Source organism: Apaloderma vittatum, unplaced genomic scaffold, assembly GCF_000703405.1.
Source record: "Apaloderma vittatum isolate BGI_N311 unplaced genomic scaffold, ASM70340v1 scaffold14299, whole genome shotgun sequence".
NCBI lineage: Eukaryota > Metazoa > Chordata > Aves > Trogoniformes > Trogonidae > Apaloderma > Apaloderma vittatum.
Genome location: NW_009735929.1, coordinates 43,565 through 69,044, shown reverse-complemented (window position 1 = coordinate 69,044; position 25,480 = coordinate 43,565). Strand labels below are relative to the sequence as shown.

Here is a 25,480-nt window from a genome sequence, read left to right as displayed (position 1 = left end):
TTCTTGTTGTTGTTTGTTTTTTAAGCACTGAAACACTCCTAATAAATGGTTCTTCTTTTTTTCCCCCTGAAATTTTCAATACTAACAAAACCTCCTGTTTTCAATATTTCATACGTGAAACAGAACACTTTTTAATTTCTGCCTCTGACTTAACTTGTGCCCTTTCCGATGAAAGGCTTCTATAAGAAAGTTTTCTGTCTGTTTTGCTCTGTGTTTGTTGTGGCATTAACTGTACGTGGTTTTCTGTTTGGTTTCATTTCTTTAATTGAATGATGTTTGATTCACCCAGAATCTTGTAAAACCATCCAGTCTGTCATGTTCATCTTCACTGGAAGAGTTACTCTTGTGAAATGCCTAAGTCCCTGTCCTCAATAAGCATTTATGCTATATAATTATATATATATATATATTTATATATGATAGTCCTGCTGACATATGTGGATCTATTGCATGCCAAAAGTTGAGCGTACATGTGTTTCCAGGTCTGAAGTTTGTTATGTGGGATTTAACTTGGGGTTTAAACGTGCCCAAGTTTCTTGGTGTGGGTTTGGGTTTTTTTTGTTTTTTTTAATTATGAGATGTCATCCCGTTGTCAGCTTATACAAACTGTGTTTGGCCACACTTCAGCTACAGTGGACCCAAATACAAGAGCTCCAGTTTACTGGTGCTAACACAGTGCTGGACTGTACTTTGGAGCCTTTTGACAAACCCAATTGGTATAAATTCCTGAGGGAGTATCACAGATCTGAAAAGGGGTGCTGAGGATGTGTAATGCCAAAGTTGTTGCAAGCCAGTGTTCTGTCACGTGTGAACTGTCCACGTGTGCCTCTCCCAAGTCGCTCCATTCCTTTGCCTCCGTGTCCCACGTAGCGCATTCCAAGCATTGCGGCTCTTTTCTCTCATCGGCCTGTCGCCCAGTAATTAGTTTCCTTTTCTGTTTTCCTGGGTGTGTCGCCTGTTGCTGAGCGATGGATAAAGGAAAGGGACTATATGATTCTGGTATTCTTATGTATGCTTCTTGCATAATCTGGTGTTGAACAAATAAAGTGAGAGATGGGCCCATCCATGTAAATAAGAATTTTCTAGTCCTCAAGACTCCGAAAGTGAGACCTTTTATTACTAGAACCTGGAGGGTCAATAGTAACTATGAACTGAACGTTTTGGGGTGGGCAGCTTTTGACAAGCATAGCTATTTCTGAAAATGAAGATCAAAGAGCTATTAAAATTTAATGTATATTATGCAGAATGTGTAAGCCTCTAGCTATATCTTCTACTCTCCTTCTTTTCATATGTATGATTTATAATTTATTTTCTGTGGCACAGCACTGTTTCTGCTCCATGCACCCTGTGAAAAATAACTCATAATTGACTTTAATCCTCAGTTTTAGAATAGATTGCTTGTCATCTTATTATTCTTTATAATGCCAAGATGCTTTTGTGACTCACTGTAATTGACCTTGTGCAGTCATTTCTGTGTGCTACAGAGAGTGCTGCAGCGGCACTTAGCTGGGCAGCACGTGAGGCTTCACTGTTGTGTTCTTCTTGTATCAGATTTAATCTGAACACAACTCTGTGATTGCTTCACGTCTGTTCTCCGTACAACTTAACCGACTCGTTTCTTCTGCGCTTTCCTCTGAGCAAAAGAAATCTATGGGAAATGCAGTGTTGATGTTTAGAGAGAATAATGACAGATTTTAGCTGCAGCTCATGAGAAAGGGTGGTTAAATATTTGGAGAGTTTTGGTTATGGGAGGGAGGGTAACGTGTAAACCTATTACTGCTTGCATTTTTAGGTAATGTCAGTGTATCTGTCGGTAAGGTGGACCTCAAGTATTACAACTTGCTGATGTCCAGTCCTACATGAGTGGTTATAAGGAAAGGTTATGCTCTGCAGTGATATGGCCTAAAGCATGTAGTAACTGTTTAGTACATCAGATTACTAAATTCTGCTGTTCAACTGTGAAAATTAAACCTATGTCCATTAAGTTGGATCAGTTTTAATTTATTTAGTAATTTCTCAAAGTTTGGTGATGAGATTTTTTTGTTGTTGTTGTTATTCTGTATCTCCTAAATTTGTGTAGGGGTTCTGTCGCTTGACCTCCTCTGAGCACAAAGCAATGTGGTTTTAAGTAATAGTGGATTTATTCTTGTGCTGGAATTTCTTTTTAACTGAAAAGAGGAATATAATCCACTAATGGAAAATTTATTTGGACTAGATGCTCTTTATAAATAAAGAAGTTGAGGTTTTTTCTTATTAATTGTTGGAAGATTGGTTGAGATCTTTCTGACCACTATTTGGGGGGGAGCGGAGGAAATGGTAAAAAGATCAGTCTCTTGTAGTTGCACGTAGATTGAATCTAACTTAATGGACAGCAAGTTGAAAGTTTTTACTTGACCAGTTTTTAATCCTTTTACTAAAGAACTGCCTGAAACTTTCTTTTCGTCTGCTTAGGCATTGGAGAGAAGTATTCAACATGGGAGCCAACCAAACGAGAGTTAGAATTGCTACGACACAACCCGAAGCGGAGAAAAATAACCACAAACTGCACCATAGGTAAGTTCTAGAAATCCTTTCCAAAGCTGATTCTCAGCCACTTGAATATTTAAAATTCTGTGTTGTTTTTCCATAAATATTTTTACCCTGAGGTAATTGTAGTAGATGTCCTTAGCCATTAGGATAACAAAATAAGTTTATTTTACACTACCTTTTGCTCACTGTAGGAGGAGATATCTGCTCTATCACTTCAGGTGCTGATGATCATTCATTTGTTTTATAGCTGCAAAACTTTTTTTGTCTTGTTTTTTTTTTAGTTTTGGGTTTGTTGGTGGGGTGTTCTGTTTCTTTTATACAATATGCCTTTAAAGACATTAGCAGAAATGAGTGATGTTGTCAACTCAGTCTTCATCCGAGATCCCATGCAGGTGTATGAAGGGAAATTCTGTAGCTGAGATGTGTTCTTAACCAGTCTTTCCATTCTGGTCTCTAAATTGTGTCTCTTCAATTTCATACTAACTCTGAAAAGATGTCATTTGTTCTCTGGTTTGTGTCAAATAGCACTTTCTGAAATGCAGTATCAAATGTTTAATGTTTAGAGTTCAGTAGACCGGAGCAAAGAACACTGTGAAATGTGGGCGTATCTACTTAGGGCTGGAGAATATTTGGGTAAGGGTGATGAAAATGAACAGCATCTCCCAAATTTTTTTTTCTGTTCTCTTCAAACTGGGGAGTAGGGGGTGAAAATCAGCTTCCTGACAAACTCTGATGGAGATTATTGGGCATTTCCCTGCACTGTTAAACGCACAGTAACATTTTTAGTGGTGAAGGTTCAAAGTTGGAGATTTAACTATTGACATTGGACATAGGAAACCGTTTTAAAAGTTTTCCTAATTTTTTAAGCTATTTTATGAGAATGCATCACGCTGTCAGCACCTTTGCTTTTGTCAAAGTACACTGAACATAACTGCTAAGACTTTTTAATGTCGTGTTTTTAATACAGTAAATTGTGTTTTATCCAAAATATATGTGTATTTATTTGGAAAAATGGACCGAGAAGCACAGAGTAAGTTGTCTTAATTTGAAAACGCATATAGAGTGGTCCTTCTAAAGACAGGACCTATGCATTTGCAGTAGTGGAACAGGAAAGGCAGTTGGAAGAACATCTGGACTTGAGAAACTTCAAGCAGCCTAGGCAAAAATAACTGAGCAAAGATTGCTTGCATCATGCTCACACTGGGATTTTGTGTTTTATGGAACTCCAGTGTATTTTGTAAAGACTGTTACAGGTTACTTAAGATAATTGTACAAGGCAAAAAAAGAAAAGTTTGATGGAATTTTGAAGGTGAATGTGACCTTTCTGAAGACTTGAAGCATGTTTCTGAGTTTCTCCTTCCAATTTGAAGGAATGCTGTGCCTACTCTTAAAGGATTTTACATTTTTTTTGGTCTGTTTAAAAAGGACACGTCTGGTTGCATGAAATCTCATACAACACTGCATGGGCAGGAGAGCACTCGTGGAACACAGGGGATAAGGGAAATGACTGATCTCTTTACTTCTGCAGGCGTGCTTTTAATAATTTCTCCTACTGAGCCCTGGAGCTGTCTATGTGCTGAGATTTAGAAAGAGAAAAAAAAAAATCAAAGCACCCAGGAGACATACTGCAGTTTTGGGCTACAGTTAAAAGCAAAAGACTAGCTTTCTTTCACAAAAATACATTGGGGGTTTAGCTGAAGGAAGAAAAGACGTGCGATTGTCCTTGAGCCTTTTCTCTCCACCTAACCTGCTGCTAAATATATATCTGCTTCAGAGTCTTTTTCCCTTCGCTTTCCTCACGTTGACTTGTCTGTTTGCAGTTTCAGATCAGTGAAGAGCCTATATGCAGACTGAAATGCTGCAATTTTCTGGACATTCCCATTTCTCTCTTTTTCTAATACTCAGTTCTTTTGACATCAAGTTTTTATCAATCCCATAGCAGATATTAGTGAATCCGGTTTATCTTCTGAGGTAGGTAAATGGCTCAGAGAACTAGTGTAATATCCACTTTTATTGGTTCTAAACACGAAGGCGGTGTGATAACCGTCTGGAATAAGCACTGCACTTCTGCTGATCAGCTCTGTTTATAGAAGAGTCTGTTAAAGCATAACCAACTGCCTTTTGTGTATGAAATGCTCCCTGCGGAGCTCTTTTAAGAGGAGGACCAGGGGTGTTTGCTGCTTTCTACCTTGCCTCCAGAGACACACCGCTGGTGGTTGGGCAATGGTGTGTTCAGCCGCTCCATGATGACCTTCCGAAAGGGTTACTGTGCTGGTGCATCTGCGTAAGACCAGTGTATTTGTATTGTAACCAAAGCAGGTGGGACGATACACTGAAACCTGGACAGGCACGGCCTTGAAAAGATGTAGTGAACTTGTATGGGAAGGGCTTCTGTGTGATTTTGAGCCCTAATAATGAAATACATTAATACTTGATGTTATTCATGTCTAGAGCATGGTTTGGTGGTAAAATACGTTTTATTGTAGTTTCTGTTGCATCTGTATTGTTTGAATGACGCTTACATGGATGAGTGTTTTGCTCTAAGGAAGAAACTTCTTTGGGGATTTATTTTATTCCAGATTTGTAGCAATCTCATGATGCTTCTCAAAACAGCTGGATGTGTCTGCCACTTTTTGAGCCGTTCATACTATTATACAGCTGCAGGATCCTTTGTCGTTTGTTGGCAGCAGAAGTTAAAACTGAAGAATACTCAGTCATGAAATGAATATGTTATAATGGAGGATAGAGGAAATACTGTGCAGAACTCCCTGCTTATGACTTGACAAAATGAAAGCACGTTTTCACTTCTGCAACAATTTGAAACCCACTGCAGAAGGAACTTCTTGGTCACATACTCAAAAAAACCACCCAAACAAACCAGAAAACCCCAAAAAAACTCTTAAAAAAGAGACCCTAGCTTAACAAAACCCCATAAATTTTGCTTGGTTCTCTTTAAAATGATGTGTGTTTGCATCTTACAGATATTTTTGCAGCTGTGAAGAAGATGGAGTAGGTAACCGTGCTCGGATCGCTATTTTGCCATGGAGCAAATTGCTTTTCAGATGAAAACTTCTGTCGAGCTCTGCTACAGGCTCTTGAAACTGTGCTGATTCTTGCGTTTTTGGGATATAAGTAAAAGACTGTTCTCAGTCTTGCTCATCAGCATCTTCAAAGTCTTGGAGCACACTGTTATCAAGTTGGGTTTTTGGGTATCTACATACAAGAAGCCATGACGAAGAGCCTTGCATAGTGTGAATGATTTTATGTAGGGTATTGCATATTCTGATGTTGTAGCAGACCTGAGATGTTGGTGGAGTTTCAGTATTTCAAGACCTTCAAGCAGAGTGTGTTGTCTACTCAAACCATAAACACAAGCTCCAGGATAGCAGCATCAGCTCAAGACGTTCTCAGGCCTTGTTGTGCCCCAGGTGCTGCAGCGTGCTGCCGCTTCCGTTGTGCTGTCACACTTGTGTTCAGGTGAACTACATCAGGCTGACGTAGGTGGGGATTGGAGGGGGCGAGTGGAAAGGAGAAATTTCATGTTATTGTATGTTGGCCTCAGCAGCACTACTGAATCATAGCCTAGACTCTTCAATTCTATGAATATTTCTATTCATACAAATGCTCGTCTTGATTTTGGGTTGAAGCTTCTGTTTAAAGCATCCTATAAACAGCAAAACTTTTATATGGGAAATTAAACGAAACGTAACAATTAATAAATTAGATTCAAACAATGTAAAGGGAAAAATCAATTTTTTCCTTGTCTCATCTGTGAGGAGGCTGCCCTCAGCAAGTGAGGGTAGTGACTGAGCTCCAAGTTCACAAACCAAATTTTTTTATAACAAGGCTGGACTGGAAGTGAAAGCGATGCGATATCTTTAGGGAAGTATTTTTCAAAGCTTATCTTGCTCTACTATCATTAATACCCCAGCAGATCAGTTCTCCTGAGTACATGAAGTATTAGCTTGGGATCAGCTGGTCTCTGATTAGCATATGAAGTGACTTTGTGGCTAAAGATTGCTTTATTAACAATAGGAAGAATTAGACTCCCAAGACACGTGGGTAATTAGCAGGAGCCACCTGGGATTCCCGTTTGCAGCGTTGCAAAAAGGCAGAGGGGACAGCCTTTGTAGGAGACTGAGCAAATCCTTTTCAGAGAGAACGACTAGGTTGGGGAGGGAGGTGACAAAAACAATAGCTGCATGGGAGTAGCAGGTGGTTTTTGCAGCTTTGCTGTGCTAAGCAGCGTGATGGGACAACGAACAGCATGAGGGGAATAAATATTGCAGCAGAGCTCCCATGTAAAGGTGGCAGGGGAAGAAGAGCAAGTGGCCTGGAAGATATTGCTGGTTTCTCTAGAGAAGCTACCGGGAGCATCCGCGCTGCAGCAGAAGTAGAGGTAACGTGACAGTGTTGATGACGACATCAGTAGAAGGTTTTTTTGAATGTACCGGCTTTCTGGTGCGCTTTTTCTAGTTGAATACGACATGTAAGGTAGCTCAGAGGGAAGAGTGAAGTGAAGAACATGATTTGGTACAGCCCCAAGTTTTAGATGTAATTTAAATTTAAAAGTTATTGATTTGTAAGCAGTAATACTTCTATATTTAACATGACCAAACAAAGTGCACCCTGAATAGAAGTCTCTTTGATTCTTAAATACTGTCGGGCTGCTATGTACTGAAGGAAAGGAAAACAACCTTTAAGACTAGTCAGGGGGGTGTTTCCTCTGTGACTGTTTTTTTTCCGTCTTGCTTCTTAGTTGGGATGGTTATCTTGTGGGAAAACTGCATCCTGAGAGTTTCAGTTAGCAAAATTAAGAAAAGCTGCCCTTCTGTCAGGAAGATCCTTCTGTTCTTGTTTTACCTTGTCATGAGCTCTGACCGTTGGACTGGGTTGTGTAGTACTTTTTTTAGGTCTAGAATTGATAAACCTGGTAGTAAAAATAAAGGAAAAAACCCAAACAAACCACACCTTTCCTCTCAGAGGTCTCAGGGAATTTTAAGAAAAATTAGAGGCACATGAATCTTTTAAGAATTCTGAAATGTAAGATGTGATTTATTTGCAGGAGTTTGGAGAGATTTGCTTTCAGAAAGTCTTGCTAGACTTTTGAAGTTTACCCATTTAGCAGTATAAAATTAAAAAGCTTTCTGCTCCAAAAGGTGTTTCAAAAAGAAATTCCGGATTTGCTATTTCTGTAGCCTTTTTGTGTATTGATTGTTGTCTGGAAGCGTGTCACCTCCTTTTCCAAAGCTGGTGCCAGGAAGCAATTTGCATCCCTGCTGTAATGTCACTCTATGTAGTTTATCTTCACAGCAGCCATTGATTTGAGTTATTTATGATTTAACTGCTCCTCAGTGAGCTTAGCAGTGACCACGTTATCACTGAAGGCCCTGCTTGGGGCAAGCAAAACTTTTTTCATAGAAAAGTCATCTTACCTTCACATGTGAAGAGTTTACTCATTAACAGTGCTTCAGAACACTTACTGAGAACCAGCAACAAGGGGGGTTTTTCTGCTCTTGTGCTTTCAACATTTGATTGCATTTTAGGCCCTCTTTCAGAAGGACCTAAGGGGATGTTTTTCCAGTGTATGAGTTGCCCTGTTTAAGTTTTCATTTCATCTCCTGGTTTGGCACGGGCGTACTCTTTAATGAACGTTAAGAGAACCAAACTGTAAAAATCATTTCTGATGAAAGCAATAAAACTTCATTATCTTCCCTTCTCCTCTCTTTCCATGTTGATGCTATGCTTTAAGCAAACAAACTAGCAGCATACTTCTCCCTAATACCTGCTAAGACATATGCTATAACTGAGGTTGACAGCTTTCTTCTGTCAGGGGACAATCCTTTTTCTCTCCTGGCCCTTTTGTACGCGTCCCCTTAATTCCAGCCACATGGTCCCACCCTCTCCTGGGCATTCACTCTTGTGCTGGTTGCAGAATCTGTTCAGTTCGTTAACCTGGCAGAAAACATTGTGCTTTGTGGTGGTGGCTGGCGGGTTTGGAATGTTCTCCCGCACTCAACAGCTCCGCAAAGGTTCTGACGGCCACACAAAGGTGACATGAGGAGGGGATGGGCACGCGAGTGGGTCACGGGGCTCAGAGTACGGAGGGACATCCTTTTGCCGACAGCAAGCCCCGCTGCATCCCAGCTGTTGTTTAGTTTGTCTACAGCGAAGATGACTGCTCGTGGATTGTCACCTTGGTAAGTTGGCTTGCGATTAGAAAAGCCAGGAAGTCAATTTTAAGGAGAAAACAGACTTTTCAGGATTCTTAGGATCCCATGTGAAGAAGACAAATGCTTTGAGAAGCTGGCATCCGTGATAATGTGGCCCATATTGTTGCGTATTTAGCTTGGTATTGTTTTAAGTGAATGTTTCATAATTACGTGAATTCCTTCTTGTCTTCTAAGAGTCTAAAATCAGTCATTTATCCTGTATTTATCAATTTACTACTTCTTAAAAAACCAATCTATTGTAAGACTGAAGTCTAAATGACCTTTCTGGCTTGTATCATTAACTCTTCCTGCTGTAAGGTATATGGATCACCTCAAAGTTTATGCTTCTTCCTTTTCAGCCTTTGTACACAGTCTTTCTGCCCAAGAGAAGGAAAAAATACAAAACAACAAGGCTCTTTAGCAGCAAATAATATAAAAGGTCTTTTGCTTGGTGACTGAAGAAGAGTTGAAAGTTGCAGGGCGTGTTTTTCAGCTTGTGAAGATTAATGAAAGGAGGATACTGACTCTATTTACAAAGAACTTTTTTCCCAAGGGTTTAGTCCTGCTTTTCAGGTTAAAATGGTGTGTAACAAGTTGAAGTATAAGCCAGTTAATGTCTTTTCCCCAGGAAGTATCAAGCAATAGTAGTGAGATAGCTTGAAAAATAATACTATATATTCAAGGAAATGGCTAGTTTTGGCCCATGTTAGGTCTCCCAGTATCTTTCAGTTGATGTTCTTGCAGTACTATCTAGATTGTTGAAGAAGCCACCAGCCCTAACTTTTGCAGATCAGGAGTATTCTTAGCAGCTCTTAGAAATATGATACTTTGAGATTTTTTTTTTTTTCCATGTTTGTGTACAGAATAAATCCTGTGCCTTTGCTTTGTTTCCAGTAAAAATTAACAACATGTCAAAAACAATTTTGAGAAGTTACCTTGAAACTTGAGTTTGGTGGTAGGTTGGCATTGGGAACAGCTTTTGCAGCACTAAATGTGTTTGGGAGGAGATTTTTAGGTTCAGGGGTCTGCTTGAAGAGTTTTACTTTGCGTGACTTGATGTGGGAGCTGTTCAGTTTAAAACAGAAGAGTAGAACCTTTGGGTATATTTGGTGTCTGAGGAGTGGTGGATATTCCTACAGGTTTTAGACTTCTTTAAAAAAATATGTATAAGAATTGTGAGTGCTTTGACTTTTTTTCCTTTCCTGTAAAGCTTGCTTTGCATGTTTTATTACTGAAGAAATAGGAGCAGAGATACCACTGTATGGACACATGCATAGCTGCAATAATATAAAATATTGCTGATGAAGAAATGTTGACATAAGCAAGAGTGTTTGTAAAGCCAGAATTCTAATCTCCAGGGACATTTATCTCAAATACAGCCCATGCAGACTGTACAAAGTTAAAATTACTTGTACGTGAAATAAACATATTGGAGTTGGGTTTCAATTTCTATGTTACCTTGTCTTGGAAAATTGCCATTCATATTACTTGCATAGAAAATATTTTAATTTTGTAACTTTAGGTGCCTCTTGGGGATTTGAGATAAAGGAAGATACACTGTGTGTGTTCACAATGGGAAATTCCTTAGAAGATGGGGTTCTTAATCCGGAGCTTGGATCGTGTCCTAGACTTCTGAGTCAAACTTTAAAAAAGTGGATCCATGATTGTTACTGGCCCACACACTGTCTGTAAACTAAAAATGATGTGTTTCAAGTTGGCTTTTCTAAAGTTGTCTTCTGTCCTTTAGGTGAAACTTGATTGTTTGGATCCAGCTAGGTAACAGTCCAAAAAAAAAAAAGGCCTTCCCCCGCCTCTCCAGATGCTGATTCAACTTTCAAGTGTGAAATGTTTGCTGACTCGGTTATTTGTATTACCTCTCTCTCTCCTAATGTGAGAGATGTGTGCTGGGCTTTCTTCACCAAGTCGTTATATAACTTTGAGATGCAGTCAAAACACGAGGCTTTTAACATGAAAAATGCAGTAAATGCAGTCACTTGTCATCATCTACTTGAACAGGTTTCTGTGGGAATGGGAGGCTTCTCGTCAAAAAAACCCAAACAGCAACATATATAGAGCCAGAATTTGATTCTGGACCTCTGAGCAAGATACCTTTATTTAGATAAAGTATTATTTGTTTGTTTAAGAAAATTTATCAGGGTGTTTCTTTACAATAATGTCTAACTGGCTTAAAACCCAAAAAATCAGAAGAGTCATGCTTACAGATAAACAGATGTGCTGAAAGTGCTCAGCTGGGTCCGGATCTGTCAGAACAAAGAGCAGACCCCAAGGTCAGCAGATGCAGCTCTGGTTTTCTTGACCGCACTACGCCAAGCGACCCGCTGTCCCTCTTCTGATCAGTACCGCGCAGTGATCCTCTAAAACCCAAAGCTTTTCTTGAACTGGAGGGGATGTTTCTGCAGTGCGTGGTGCAGTCAGTGCAAAGATACTTTCATAATCTCTTAATCAAGAACCACATAAGGAAGTTCAGAATTAGCCCGTGTAGCTACACTGATTGCAGTGCTAACGTGTGCCCCTTGTCTTCTCATGGGCAGAGATACACCCTGAACAGAAGAAGATTCTTTTTCTTACTGTTAAAAATAAACCAACCCACAAAACACCAAACCAAAGAAACAAACTTTGATTTCCCACTGTATTTCAACGTGATTAACTCTGGGCTGTTACAGAGAGCGTGGCATTTTCAACAAGGCCAGTAATCTCCATCTCAGTTTTGTTCTTTTGTGGATCCCTTTTGGATTATATTTACTCTGACCTTCCATTTGCTCTTTCGTATCTGCTTCTGGAGTCAGGCTTTGTGTGGACAGAAGGTAGATAAAGTATATACTGAAATGAGGAATGTGCGTAAACAGCATGTGGCATAGTTTGCGTGTTGTGGATTGTTGGAATAGCTCTGTGCCAATTCTTCAACAATAATTTGTGCATATTAATATATTTGGATGCATTTAACTTCATTGGCAGTTAGCCCGCTCCTTAAGTTATTAATTTGTGAAATCTGTTTTGAGGAAGGGTAAAAACTTGTAGGCAGCATATGGTGTGATATTGGGGGGAAAGGACGGCTGCGGGTGTGAATTTTATTTTGTCAGTTTAGTGGGAGTACCTCTTGTTCTTTAGATATGCCATCTGCACAGGATTCTCACTGCAAGTCTTAGCTTCTGTGCAGATCATGCAAGATCTCCGTGAGCTTTTAAGTTTGGCTGCTTTGGGGGAGGGCAAAGAGAATGTTTTATTCTTTGCCACCTTTTGAAGTGTTTCGTTTTGTGTAGAGACTTTTTTCTTCTTTACCATCAGGTTGCCATGTAAAAATACCTTGAAGGGTCTACAACTTAACCAACTTCCAAAGGCTGGTTAGCGTAATGCTCCTCGTGGATCATTCAGTAGTTTTGACAAACACAATTCCTCTTCTTTGCCTGCTGCTGTTCTTTTCTGATGTTGGGCATCTTCTGTCTGTTCTTCCTGTCCTTCCTGCAGCTACCAGATTAATCATTATTTTCATGCTCTGGTTTAACATCTTGAACTTGGCTTTGTAGAGGGTGTGAGACAGGGCAGCTCCTCTGTTGTTATCTGGTTGTTTGGGGAGTTTCTCTGTACCTGTACAGCTTCTTCAGATTTGTCCAGCTCTGAGTGTACAACGAGCACCACAGTTGTACAGGGCTCTGGCTTCACTGTTAAACTGAGACGTTTTGTGTAATGCATGTACCTCTGTGCAACATTCCATGTTGTGGTTTCTGCCGCGCAGAAATCGGGTGTCTCTTTGTTCCTCTAGCTCTTGATGGGGCGTGCGCTTGCGAGTGCATTGTACTTCATCTTCCTTCTCCAGCAGATTGATCTTCACGTGTTACAGGGATCGGATAATCAAACCTATTATTAAGTATCAAAGCATTATGCGATTATTTCCAGCACCATATATGAAAGATGTTTTCTCCTATTGCGTGTTCTGAAAACTGGAGATCCAGATTGTATGCAAGCGTTCCCCAACGTGTTCACTCGCTGCTGAGATCCTGAGGCTCGATCACGTTGAAGCTCAACAGACAAAATTTGTTTAGTGGGTCAATATGCCAAGATAGGAATTCAGAGAAGTTTGATACAAGTTCTGGTGCAGAATTTAATGTCCTTTTCAGCCTTACTCATTTCAGCTGAGAGAATCAAGTGGAGAGAAATGATGGCCATGGACAATTCTATGATGTATAACTTTCTGGTTTTGAGAATGTGATGCATTGGTTTCTTCTTGAGACACCTGAGAGAGAAAAACAATTTTGTAATGCAGATGGTCAGTAAAAATGCTGAAGAAAATAGGGCTATGAAAGCTTACGTTTTTCATACTCTTAAAGGAAATTTAAAAAAAACCCAACAAACAAACAAATCTTTGTTTGCAGAGTGCTCACAGGTCATCTTCCTGCTAGGTCGTCTTGCATACTGGAGAGATCCTCGGCTTTCGCTCCCCTTTCCTCTTCTGAGCCACGCTTGTTTTAAACTTAAGCTTGGCTATGGGAGACAGTAAATTTATATAGATACCTATTACATTTATAAGTGTTTTAATATCAAGTTTTTGGTTTGGATTTAACTATGTCACCTTAGTTTATGAAAAGGCCTTTCTCTACCCTTGTAGTACAAGGCAGCCATTGCTTTAACAGGCAGAACAATTCAAATTCTTATCCTGGCCAGGAGAAATTGGTGCTGGAATACTTTTTTTATCCTACCTTCATGAAAACCTAACCCTTGTGGACTTGTCATGTGAAACTGTGTGTTTCTTTCAGGATTGTTGTCATACTCTGCAGCTACAAGACAGCAAAATATTTACTCTAAAGGGAGGTATTTTTACTTGTGTTTTGTTTTGTTCCTTTTTATTGTAATTGTGATTAATCTGAGGACACGTTGGCTGGATTTGGCCCACAGAAGGCTTCTGTCTAGCTGTTAAAATTTCCTCCCTGTGGAGAAGTATATGGGGAAATAAACTGGCTCGAGCCATCCCCACTCAGGTGAACAGAAATTTCTGGTTGAGAAAACTGGTGATTCTACAGTATCTTGGTGAAGCTGTCTCCTCACTCATTTTGGGAGCTTTTGTAAAGCTATTGCTTTTTCAAGTATTTTTTAAAAAAAAAATCTATATAATTCAGAAGCTCCTGCACTACTAGTAGAGGAGCCTATCTGTAGAATTCCATAGCTTATGCGTGTCTTCCTTATTAATGTTATTGCAGTTCTTAAACTCTACATTAATTTATTTGCTGAAATGACACTGGAACACTTCATAATACAAGTGTGTCAGGGACTGTTACAGGATCTCATCACTGAAGAAAATTCAGGGAAACTTTTGTCAGGAATAATATAGGTAATGTTAATTTTGCTTTGAGGTAGAGGGATAGACCAGAGGACTTCTCACAGTCTTCTGCAGCTGGGTTTCCTGTGATTTTAGTGGAAGATTCAATGCACTTCTGAGTCGTTTGGTTAAAATCACTCACTTTGTTTTGCTTTGGAAGCATGTTTCCTAATTTAAATTCCCAGGGAAGAAATATCTGCAGTCCCTTGGTTTGCTTGAAACACCTTCTCTATTTACATGGACTATATGAAAAATTAACCTGAAGAGGTTTGTTTGTTTGTGTTGCCGGATATTTCAGGAATGCTGACTCATTTGACCGGGCTGAGGGCATGCATGCAGGAGCCAGTTACCATGAAATCAGAAGGATGAGAACTTAAAGGACATCAAGTGCTCCTACCTCGTCTGTGCACTTGGTCTGAACCCAAGCGCGCAGTTCCTGCAAAGTAAACGACAGGCTGTAACCTCACAGCCTGGCTTACTATGCCCACACCGTTAAAAGAGACCGCTTGCCTTGTTTGAAGTGCTTTAAGCTTAGAGAAACAGAAATAAAAATAAATGGACTTGGTCGTCGCTCTTCTAGAGAATCAGAGGCACACGGTGCTTGCACACACATGAGGCACCTACAGGTAAATGAAGTCGTAGGGAGAGCACCTTAAGAAGAGTGGAAACTGCTGGGCTGTGAGATGGTTCACGTTTTGGAATCATTAGTTTGTGAATTGGTTCAAAGATGAGCATGTTAGTATAGAGAGTCCTTCCTGTGTCTGGCACACCGTACGCTCAGGAGCCGGTGTCTGGCTTGGGGGTTTTGCTTCCACTGTGCAATACTAATATAAAATGCTACGCTTCTGTGTTTGATCGTACTCTTGGTAACTTGTTGGATCTGTTTGCTCCAAGGACATCACTTGCCCTTAGGTTCTTCCAACAATAGGTGTCATGAGTGGCATTTGTGGGAAGGCCGATCTCTTAGGAAGAATTCATAGCAAAGCCTTCTTTGGTAGTCATTGCTTAGAGGTGCGCGTTTTTCACCCGAATCTGGCAAAGTTAAGGATAATGTTTCTTGAATCACGTCTCCACTTGTTGCCGATTACTTCTACATCATTGCAAGACATTCTTTAGTTAAATAATAAGCTACAAACATATCTCCTGTGCTGAGCCTTTGGTCCAGTGTTTGAATCTGATGTGATTGCTTTTAATTGAAGATGCAGCATGATACAGGGACACTGCAGAGCTCCTCCCGAATTGATTTATAGGACTGCTGATAGCTGCAAACGTATTTTTTTCTTGACACACAGTAGCAGGTACAACACAAAGGAAATTAATTGAAATACTAGATTAAGGCGATCTCTTTGCCTTACCCTGTGACTCTTTTTTGTGTTACTAAAGTGAACGACTGATGCATTGAGCTGCAAATGCAGAAGCTCATATGCAGAATTACCTATGTAATCTATTATGTATGTATGCTGTATATGTAATCTGTGCCTAATGACACTGAGGATAGTTAGCAGCCCTGATTCTCGCAGCAGCTGGTATCTGTTCTCCGTCCCTTCCCAAGTGCCTGCAGGCCAGTTAATTTTGTTTTCCAGAGCCGTGTGGTGTAGCGATAGAGGTGCAGGCACTAGGGCTGGGGCTGTTCTGCTCCCCAGCCTCTGGCTTTTAGACAACTGCCTGTGCTGGAAGTCGGTGACAGTAGGGGGGGTACGAGGGCTTGGCTGCCTCTAAGAGACCAACAGTTCCTGCATCTCTTCCTCGTTCCGGCACTGGGCTTTTCTCCTGACCCGCACTGAGCTGCGTGAACCTGCTCAGACAGGTCAAACACTCGTGGCTCTTTGCAAGGGGTGAGTTCATCCCCTCGAGGTGAGATGACTTTTTCCATCACACGGGCAAGGTGAACCGTTTCACCGTGGAGCCGGGCAGATGCCAGCTCAGTGCAAGGGGAACATCCCATTTGCATCTGTGAGCTGTCAGATGGACTTAGCTGTCGTGTGGAAACGCCTTCACCTTCTTCCTCCCTGTCAGAGTTCGTTCCTGTGTTTTGTTTCGTGCTGTTACATTAATCTAGATGTGTGAGCAGTCATGGGATGGAAAAGTGGAGGGGATGTTACGCACCTCTTCTGAGCCAGGATCAACATACTGGGCCATTCCTGACGGCTGGCAGAGCTGCTTTTGGACCCGCTCCAACAACTGCGAGTCCCAAACTCCCTTGTTGCAATGTTTTCTAACTGTGAGACAATTATTTTTCATATCTAATTAAATTTCACTTCTTGTGAGCTCAGTCTTTTTTTTATTAGAGCTTCGGTAGGCCACGAGAGTTAATTACAGTCCTCTTTGCAGTGACCTGTAACATACTTGAAAATTGTCAGCCTGGCTGTTCCTCCATCAGCGCTATCTGTTTTAATTAATTAACTAAACCAGTGGGTTCTTCAGTTGTTTCTTCAGTCTCAAATATTAATTTCATGCAAATTTTCCCTTATGTTCTTGACTCCTCCCCAGTTTGCTCAGTTCCAGACATCATCCAGGTGAGGTTTTCCTGTCACCAGGGCAGGGTAGTTCCCTCCCAGGCCTTCTCATATTCCTGTTAAGTTTCCAGATGCTGCTTGTCTCAGAACTGCAGCACAGTATTAAGTCATTTAAGTTGAGATGCTGTAGCCGTTGCTCCTTATTTTGTGTTTGTCCGCTTAATTTTTCTAGTCTACTACTTACGCAGTTGGTTTTATTGAATTCAATTGATTTCAGATAGTTTCTCCCATTTAACAAGTTGCTCCCGAGTGATTTGCTCTGTCTTCCAGTTAGGTTTGCACTGTCTTGATGTAGTTGTCCCTTTCGTAAGTATATGTTATATGATGTCACTGACACTATTGAATAAAAACAGTGAATGCAATCAGTCCCCTGTTAACCGAGAGGGGTGGGCACAAGGGAAACACTAGAAAAACATCCCCGGTGTCTCAATCCACACCGAGTCCGTGCAAATTCAGCTTAGGGAGCAGCGTGAATGCTCGCAGTGTCAGTGTGGCTCTGTAAACAGCACCAACATGTTCCCGTGGCGCCGTGCCCGAGGCAATGAGCCTTCCAAGAAGTGCTGGGGAACGCAGCGCAGAGGCACTAAAGCTGGTTGCATAAAGAATGTAACCACATTGACTTGGACTGGACTGCTGAATCTTGCCTGTACAGAGCGGGTGCCGCTGTTTTTACGTTGTGTGGATGAATTAGATCGCCCCTGTAGACGTGCTAGAAAATACACTTGTGTCTGCCGCCACACAGCTGCTCTGAACATCGCCGTGCATCCTTCCTGACAATCTAATGCAGGTAGGTGTTCACTTATTGGAAACTTTTTATGGGTCATTTTTTAAATTTTAAGGGCAAAGAGTGAAAACGATGTCTTTTGACTAGCAGTCGTAACGCAATGTGAAAAAAAGCAGATCTGGAAAGTCTCCTGTGAATGTTCAGGTCACTCCAGAACTGCGCACAAACTGTGCATGAGCTGTGCGGATTTTCACACGATATGACAGAAATTACTGGGAAAAAAAAGAAAGACTTGGAGTCATCATGTGAACATGAGTGAAGTGCTTGAGCGTGCATTTAAGTCCTAACACTTAACGTGAGATTTTTTTTGCAGTAAAACTGGGAAATATGAACTGACATGTCGCTTTGGTTTTTTTGATCCACTTGGTAATCTGGAAGGAGGGGAATTGACTGTCCTCTTCTAAAAACAGAATCACTCTGGGCCAGTAATGCGTACCTTAAAAATAAGTAAATGGCAGAGCGTCTAGCTAAGGTCAGAACTTGCATTCAGTGCATGGGATATATTTCCCTTGTTGGTTTGGGGGGTTTTTTTGATTGGTTCATTAGGTTGTTTGGTTTGGTTTGATTTGGTATTTTTTTCAAGTTATCAGTTACTCAGCTGGAGAGCTAATTGTGTTTGGCTAATTTCTTTAATGGGCCAACCAGCCCATCTTTGCCCCTGGGTAAAGTTGCGTTAATAGGTGAACAGATCAGTAATGAGGATTAATTCCATTTACTCTGTAGAGCATTGACATACTGAAACCGAGAACTTCCCGAGTTTGGGTGATTCATAGTCTTTGTCTTCTGGTGCTGGTGGGACATACCTAGAGGAATATATTCTGTTTCTTTCAACAGTTAATGATTTTGCTATACTTGGGCCGTTGGTGGCATGTACTTTCCACCGGCTTTCCATCTTTTGTAGCTGGACTCCAGGATTTTCAGCTGGAAACAAGCTCAAGGACAGTTCCCTTTTGTACACATAAGCAAACTTCTTTTCTATTGACCAATCTGTTATTTCAATAGTTATGGAAAAAATGCAGCGATGTAGAATCCTTTCGCCACAAGTTGGAAGATTAAAGATGGATTTTAATTTAGAATGCAAATATTTCTTTTTCCTAAGATACTTCCCCCTCCACTTCTAGAAAGCCTTTTCTGGTACAGTTGTCTTTCTGTCTGTGTAGGGGTAGGTAAATTTGGTGCGGTGCATAATGCAGTGTATCCAGAATAGTCTTGTAATTTATTTTCTCTCGGTTAACAGAGCTGTTCTTCCTATTCTTATACTGCCTAGTTTCGTTTCCAGTGTCTTCTCTGTTTTAAATTAAATTCTCTTCTGCATCCTGGTTCTTATGTTAGAGTTTCCCAGAAATGGGTGTGGGGGTGAGGGCGGGAGGAAAGATGCCGACGTTGGATCAGTATGTGTAAGGAAAAGAAACCCACCTCGTTCTTGTGAGTTTGAACAGGGCAATAAATACGGATTAATTTAATTTCTGTTCTAATCCCTGTACTCTACTGAATGAGTTTAATCTATGGTCCCCTCGAACAGTGTGTGTACTGGTCAGATACTTAAGCTAGAGAATGTGTCCTCCAGCCGCACCAGAGTGCAGTTTGCACTGTTGGGCTTCTAGATGGAAAGGACTGGCTTTTTGTTTGAATCCTGTCATTGCCAAGTTTCATTACTTAGTTGAAGTGAAAAGAGAAAAAAGAAATCCAAATCTGTGTAGCAGTGTTATCTAAATACAGTATACTCTGTCATTCAGCCTCCTAGAACTGCAGGGTTCAATGTGGTGTTTGAATCCTGATGCACACACACATATACGTGATATTTAATAGGTAATATTAAGATAATGGAATAATACCGTTTAGGAAAATATTAATATATAAATTATAACATGTTGAAAATTTGAAAACATCTCACAAGTCTCCTTTTGTAGGTTAAGAAATACTACTCTGGAACTGTCTTTTGGCAGTGACTTATACAGCTTTGCTTAAAATTCAGGTGGAGCAGAAGAGTGAAGTTCTCCAAGTTGTGCCCCTTGGTGACTGAATAACTTGAGGGGGCTGGAAGAGAGCCTGGGTGGTGGGAGTGGTCTTAGCTCAGGGAAGGTGGTTTGTTTCGGAAATGATTTACAGTGATTCCAAATGAGTAGTGACTACCCTGGCAACCTTGAGTAACTGGAGAAAAGGAGACGAGTCAGAAGAACAAGGGGAGCTTCAGCGAGTTTTCACCTGGTTCAGTAGTAACCCAGAGAGGAAAGATTATTGTTCAGGGTGTGTTCAGCTTAGTTTCTTTGATCTGTCATGTCATCCCTCACTAACTGTTTCTGTCAAAAATACTCTGTTTAGAAAAGACTTACTGATTAACCAGGCCGAATCAATGAATTGGGTGGGTGAATGCTGCACGCCGGGCGGTTGGACTGGATGATCTTTCCAGGTCCTTTCCAACCCGTAACGTTCTAAGATGCTGTGAACGCTTGCTCAAGCAGTTGCCTCAGTTGATCTGCTTGGGCATCCGTAAGTACTGAGGAGAAGGGTGATAATAAGTAACCTCCTTGTGCTGATGGGCCACAGGAGAGAGCAGGACGTGTTTGAGGAGGAGCCAGTGGGGACTGGGGAAGGCAGTTGTGGTGGGAAGCGGAGGAGAGAAGCCTTCTACATGAGAGAGGCAGGGCACTGAGGAGGTGCAATGGTAAGAAGCCTGGAGCTGGAGCCTCGGTGTCCCTAATCTTGCAGCTCAGCGCTGCCCAAAGGGAGTGGGCTTGAAGTCTTTGTGGTGGTCTTTAATATTACTGGGTTTCCTATTACAGGACCTAGAACCTCATTCATTATTTTCATATATCTGGATCTCACCACATCTTTTGCATTAATTAAATTGAATTATGTTCTAGTCTAGTCTTCCAAAGCCATATTTTCCCTTCACTAGTACCCTTTCTGTTCAGTAAGGGTTTTTTTTGTAGCTTGGTGATTATGTAAAAGTGAGAAAGGTTCAATGTAGGGACACACGGTGTTTTCAGGCTTTGCCTCTTGCAAATAAGCGTCTATTGTCTTGCTTACAACTCAGCAGTTTATAACTGCTCACCATCTTGAGTGGTTCATATTATTTTAGCATTATGCATTTTCTTTATCAGATTCCTTCTGCATTTTGTATCTCCTAATTTTTTACCTTTTTTGGAACTCCCTTTGTATTGATAGAATAATTTTGCTGTTGTGTAGGCTTGAACGTAAGCTGTGTTAACCAGCACTGCAGTAGCTTACTCCTGTTGCAGGTGCTTGGCAGGCCCACTATTAACTGATTTTTTTAAGGGGGACAGAAGGTGTCAAAAGTATATTTTAAAAAAACCCACACCTTAATATCTGACTAGGATGACTGTTGACTCATTGAAGGAACTCTGCTCAGAGTTTAACATCAGGGTCTGCTGAGGTGTTCTCTCCCCAGCCGTAAGGCTGCAAATCTGCCTGCGGTCGCCAAAGAGCCTCACCACGAAGCTGAAAGTCCTCCTGCGCTGCTGTCGCTGACCATATGATCTTAGACCCGAGGTCTTGGAAGGAAGGTGGTTTCTCTCACTTGAACAGCAAATTGTGCACAAATATGGAACTTGCCACAAAATCATTGTTCTGCACATACAGCCTTTAACTTGCCTCCAGGCAGAGTGTATTCATTCTGCGGTTATTTTTAGTAGGCTTTGCCCGTACTCTGAATTTTATAGGTGCTTCAAAGTTTGTACTTGCAGGACTTTTTTTGCTTAAAGTCTTCCCTCAAACTCAGTACGTCTTCCTGAAGTAGCACTGCTGATGTGGCCTAAAAAAACCCCAAACCCTCAGCAGAATGTTGCGTGGGCATTTTTATTAACTCTTGAAATACACGTGAAGTGGGGTGGGGAAGTCCCCAAACATCTCATACACTTGTATATATGCTCAACTCTCAGGTCCTGGAGCCAAAGCCCTCCCGGTTGCCGCAGCCTTCCCCCGGCAAAGCATGGCCCTGTAGGTACCAAACATCTCATACACTTGTATATATGCTCACCTCTCAGGTCCTGGAGCCAAAGCCCTCCTGGTTGCCGCAGCCTTCCCCCGGCAAAGCCCGGCACTGTAGGTGCTGACAAGTGTTTCGGTTCAGCTTTGTCCTCAGCCACATAAATGGTTTTCATCCTTCTGTGTTCTTCATGAAAACAGTTTGGGGTCTGTCATTTTTGAATGTTATTTTTGCTGTGTTTAGAAACCAAATAAACCCACCAGTTTCTGTCTCCGTACCTTTCTGCAGTATAAAGGAGGTGTAATACCTAAATATGGTGGCTTAGTACTGAAGGAAGAAATTCATGATTTGTGTATTAGAAGTGGCATAAAAAGTACAAGATGTGGCTGGCAGAAGTCAGATGAAGTTCAAAATAACTTTTGAGAATTTTATGTCAAAATTTTTCTCTTAAAATATGAACTTAGTGCAGTCAGACTGTTTGCTTGTGCCCTTTAGGAATAAACAAAGGAAAAGGAAAATTGATCTTTACAAATTCCAGGGCAAAGCTATAAGACTGTTTGAATTTCAAGAATACAGCTTAACATTTTTGGAAACTCAATTGTGTTCAAACACTTGCGGGTTTTTTCCCTCCCTCCCCACCTTCCTGATTGCTTTTTCTTTTACGGCATTTTGCTTGCCGTGTGTTTGTTGAAGGTAGAGATGTTGAATTGTTAAGTTAGTTCTTTAGACTTGTGGCTGAAATTTTTTCATTCAGCTTGGCTGTGGCAAAAGTTTTTGTAGCTCTTTCTTCAACTGTTGTCAAAATAATTTAATACTCGAGAGCATCATTGGTAAGTTTGTTTGTAAAAAATGTTGTTTAAAAACCTCTGAAAAAACCTTTTCAAATATATTCAACTCGGTATTCCTGCTTCTGCAGTTACCTGTGGGTTTTACACAGCCACTAACAAAGGATGCTTCAGGTGAGGTGATGTGGAATAAATTCACCGAAACTGCATGGTCGTGGTTTTTTGTTGGTCTTTTTTTTTTTTATTTTAATAACTCATGTAATCACTAGTGTCACAGAATGTCATGCATTTTCCTGTGTAGACTTGTAACTTTACATATCTGCATATTGGTGCTTTTTGAAAGAAGGGTTTTCTTAATACTATGTTTCTTAAAGGGATTATCTTTTAAGAATTGCTGTCACTAACCACATTAGCAAAACCGTGCTGCCTCGTGCACACACATGGAACAGTAGCGTGTTGGCCTGGCTGGGGCCAGTGTTTGTAACAGATAATTCTGGTGCTCTGTGGTACGATCTGCACCCAAAACTTGAGAGCTGAGCGAATTTGGGTTTACTTTTAGGTACTAAGAAGCGCAGCAGTTATCCCTTGAAATACGTTTCAGAAAGATGCTCTTAAATGTTATTGCAATTCCTGTTGTATGAACAGAGGATGAAACCCCAACATTGTTCCAGGAGTCTCCGTTGCCACGACACCCTGTTTGTTTCCAAGAGTTATGCTGAGCTCTTTAAATATTTCAGTGAGCCCTTCCTCAGCTTGCACTAATTTCTGATGTTGTCTGGTGGAGCTTCAGGGAACCATCAGCTCTAGATGGGGAACTGGGAGGGCTGGAGGTCACGGCCATAAAACTGCTCTAAGGTGTTGCCAACCTATGTTTAATGTAACAGGGATGTCAAGGTGGCTGTGATTTAGTGCTTCTGAATGATTTCTCCGTTGTCTCACAAAGTTGCATTATGTAGTGACCTATGTTCTTCCTTCCAGGACCTTCATTCAAATAAATCACAGGTTTCCGTGTGGCAGTATTTGTCCAGACTGGTTTGTCTGCCATCTTTCCTATCCCAGCGCGAAGCCTGGATTCAGTGGCAAATAGAAGCTATGCCAGGAGAACACAATAGACGCCTGAGTGGTTTTTCAGTGTTTTGTGCTCATGTGTGGTCCTCTTTTTTTTCCCCACCTTTAATAGCTGTACAGTTGCATTTCACAGAGAAGTGGAATTTCGTTATCTTGTTTGGGTTTTTTCATCTCGCCTGCGTGGGTGGACTTGCAGAACCAGTGCTCTAGATCTCCCTGCATCACGACAAGCATTGTGGCCCAGTGGTGCGAGTCTGTTACTAGGAGCATTTGAAAAAAAACAAAGCCCGTTACTGGAAGAAGATTGAAGAACTGAAGCTGACAAAGGTAAGCCAGCTGCTTAGAACCTAGTTTTGAGACCAAACGTAAAAAGAATTTTCCCAGATGGGTTTACCTGTGTTCAGGGCAATGCAGAAGTATATTTTTTAAATCTTTACTTACTCTTCGCCTGTCCAGCATGTGACAGAATGAGAATAGTGGTCGTACACCATGCATGATGATTAAAGGGTATTTTCCTTTTCTCATTATGCTGTACATGACAACTTTGTCTTGAGAGGAGCATTAATGTATTCCTGTATTTACATTTACATCAGCAAGGTTCAGAAGTAAACCAGTGCTTTTCTCCTAACTGCATTTACCGCAAGAGTACACATCTGGGTATAGAATGTATTAAGTATCTCACTGGTGGCTCTTGCTCATTTCGGAAGCAGTTCATTTTTAAAAATAAAAATATAACACGGTGAAGCCCAGCAGAAGACTGCAAAGTACCACAGAGTTCTTACTAGAGGTTGGTTCCTGCTGGCAGTCCTGAGGCAGTTAGCACACGCCTCTTTACAAATACCGTCCACTGATTAGATGCTAGTGGAGACAACTGTTGATGCTAGCCAAAGAAAGCTGCTGCATGGAAAGTTTAGGAACATTATTTTTCTGTGAATCTATGACCCATGTGTTGCAGTGCTGACTGTGATTGCAGCTGAATATTGCCAGGCTTTGTTAATGGGGAGGGAATACATTTGGCAGACACAAGTCTTTTACTTTCCTGGTATTGTGTTGACCAGAATGCTCTATAGGCTTTAATTTGTAGCTATTTTTCTTTCCAGGAAACCTTCCCCCCACCAAGAGTTAAGGACAAGAGGCTGTGGTATTCTGAGTTTTATCAGCTCTTTAGTTTACATGCATCAAATTTGGCATATTTTCCAAGATGCTGCAGTTAGTTATGCAGTATCTTAGCTGTAGTTGAATGCATCATACCTGTTTCATTTCAAACATCAGTATAGCAGCTGCAGTCATTGCTCCCTCAAGGATAAGACTCCTTTATTTTTTAGCCAAGTTAAGTTCTCATGTTTTGCTCAATTCACCATTTTCTCATTTTTGTTAGGGTTTGGAGTATTCACGTTTCAGCCTTTTCTGTTTTGCAGGTTACTTTATCTCGGTTCACTAAAGTGAAGTCACAGTGTAAGAAGCGCTCCCTTTGGATCCATGAAAAACTGACTCCAAAAGACCAAGCAAGCAGAGGAAACCAAGAGAGCCTTCTGAGTTTGACACATGTAACTAGTCGTCGGGTCGCAACTTTGAGGAAGATTTGATTCTTGTGGTCACAGGGAAAGAAGGTCCAGCCACAGGCATGTAATAAATGATGCTTAATAAATGATTCCAAAAAGCTGCCTTTATGTGTTTGCTTTTACTTGTGACTGCTCAATTAGGTATCAAAAAAAAAAAAGTTTTAGGGTGAATTTTGAGATGTACAACTGGTTTTCTGACGGTCTTCTGCACTGTGCAGCCTGACGGTGAAATTCTGGCGCTGACCAGAGGGACTGAATTTTCCAGGGAGAAGTAGGGAGAGACTCTTCTGCTTCTCAGAATACCCCAGTGCATCTCAGACATGTCCAGGGAGCCTTACAGGCTTCTGTTTGCCCAATCTCATGTAAATTAAAATTGTAAGTTTTAAATGGAAAATCCAGGGGAAAGGTACCAAGAGGTACCAGCAGAACATTTCTCCACTTGCATGACGTGAACACCTTTCTCTTGTGACATCATTTGTAGAGATGTGTAGACCGGGCATTGAAGTAGGATGGTGTACAAAGTTGAAGCATTGCACCGTTATTTCAGGCTGCTGACAAATTAACTATTTAACACTTTGCTAATACCGTGCGTATACTCGTTGCCTCTCAGCATGAAAATAAAGCAAATAATTGCTTTCTTCCCCGTAGAAGTTACTGTGATATAATGAGAAACTTTTTCCTGCGATTTGAGTAAATGGAAGCAACAAGAAGTTCTTGAAAGGAGGATGGTGTTGCATTAGATA

At 41.0% G+C, this 25,480-nt stretch overlaps 1 protein-coding gene across 1 annotated transcript in view; it reads left to right on the top strand.

Moving 5' to 3' along the window:
* The window catches only part of LOC104279493 (ubiquitin carboxyl-terminal hydrolase 22-A), a 69,975-nt gene that overhangs the window by 14,707 nt on the left and 29,788 nt on the right, over nucleotides 1-25,480 (top strand). The window contains exon 4 of the mRNA XM_009876791.1: nucleotides 2,452-2,553. Coding sequence (XP_009875093.1) covers nucleotides 2,452-2,553 — 102 coding nt within the window. The remainder of the gene's footprint in view (nucleotides 1-2,451; nucleotides 2,554-25,480) is intronic.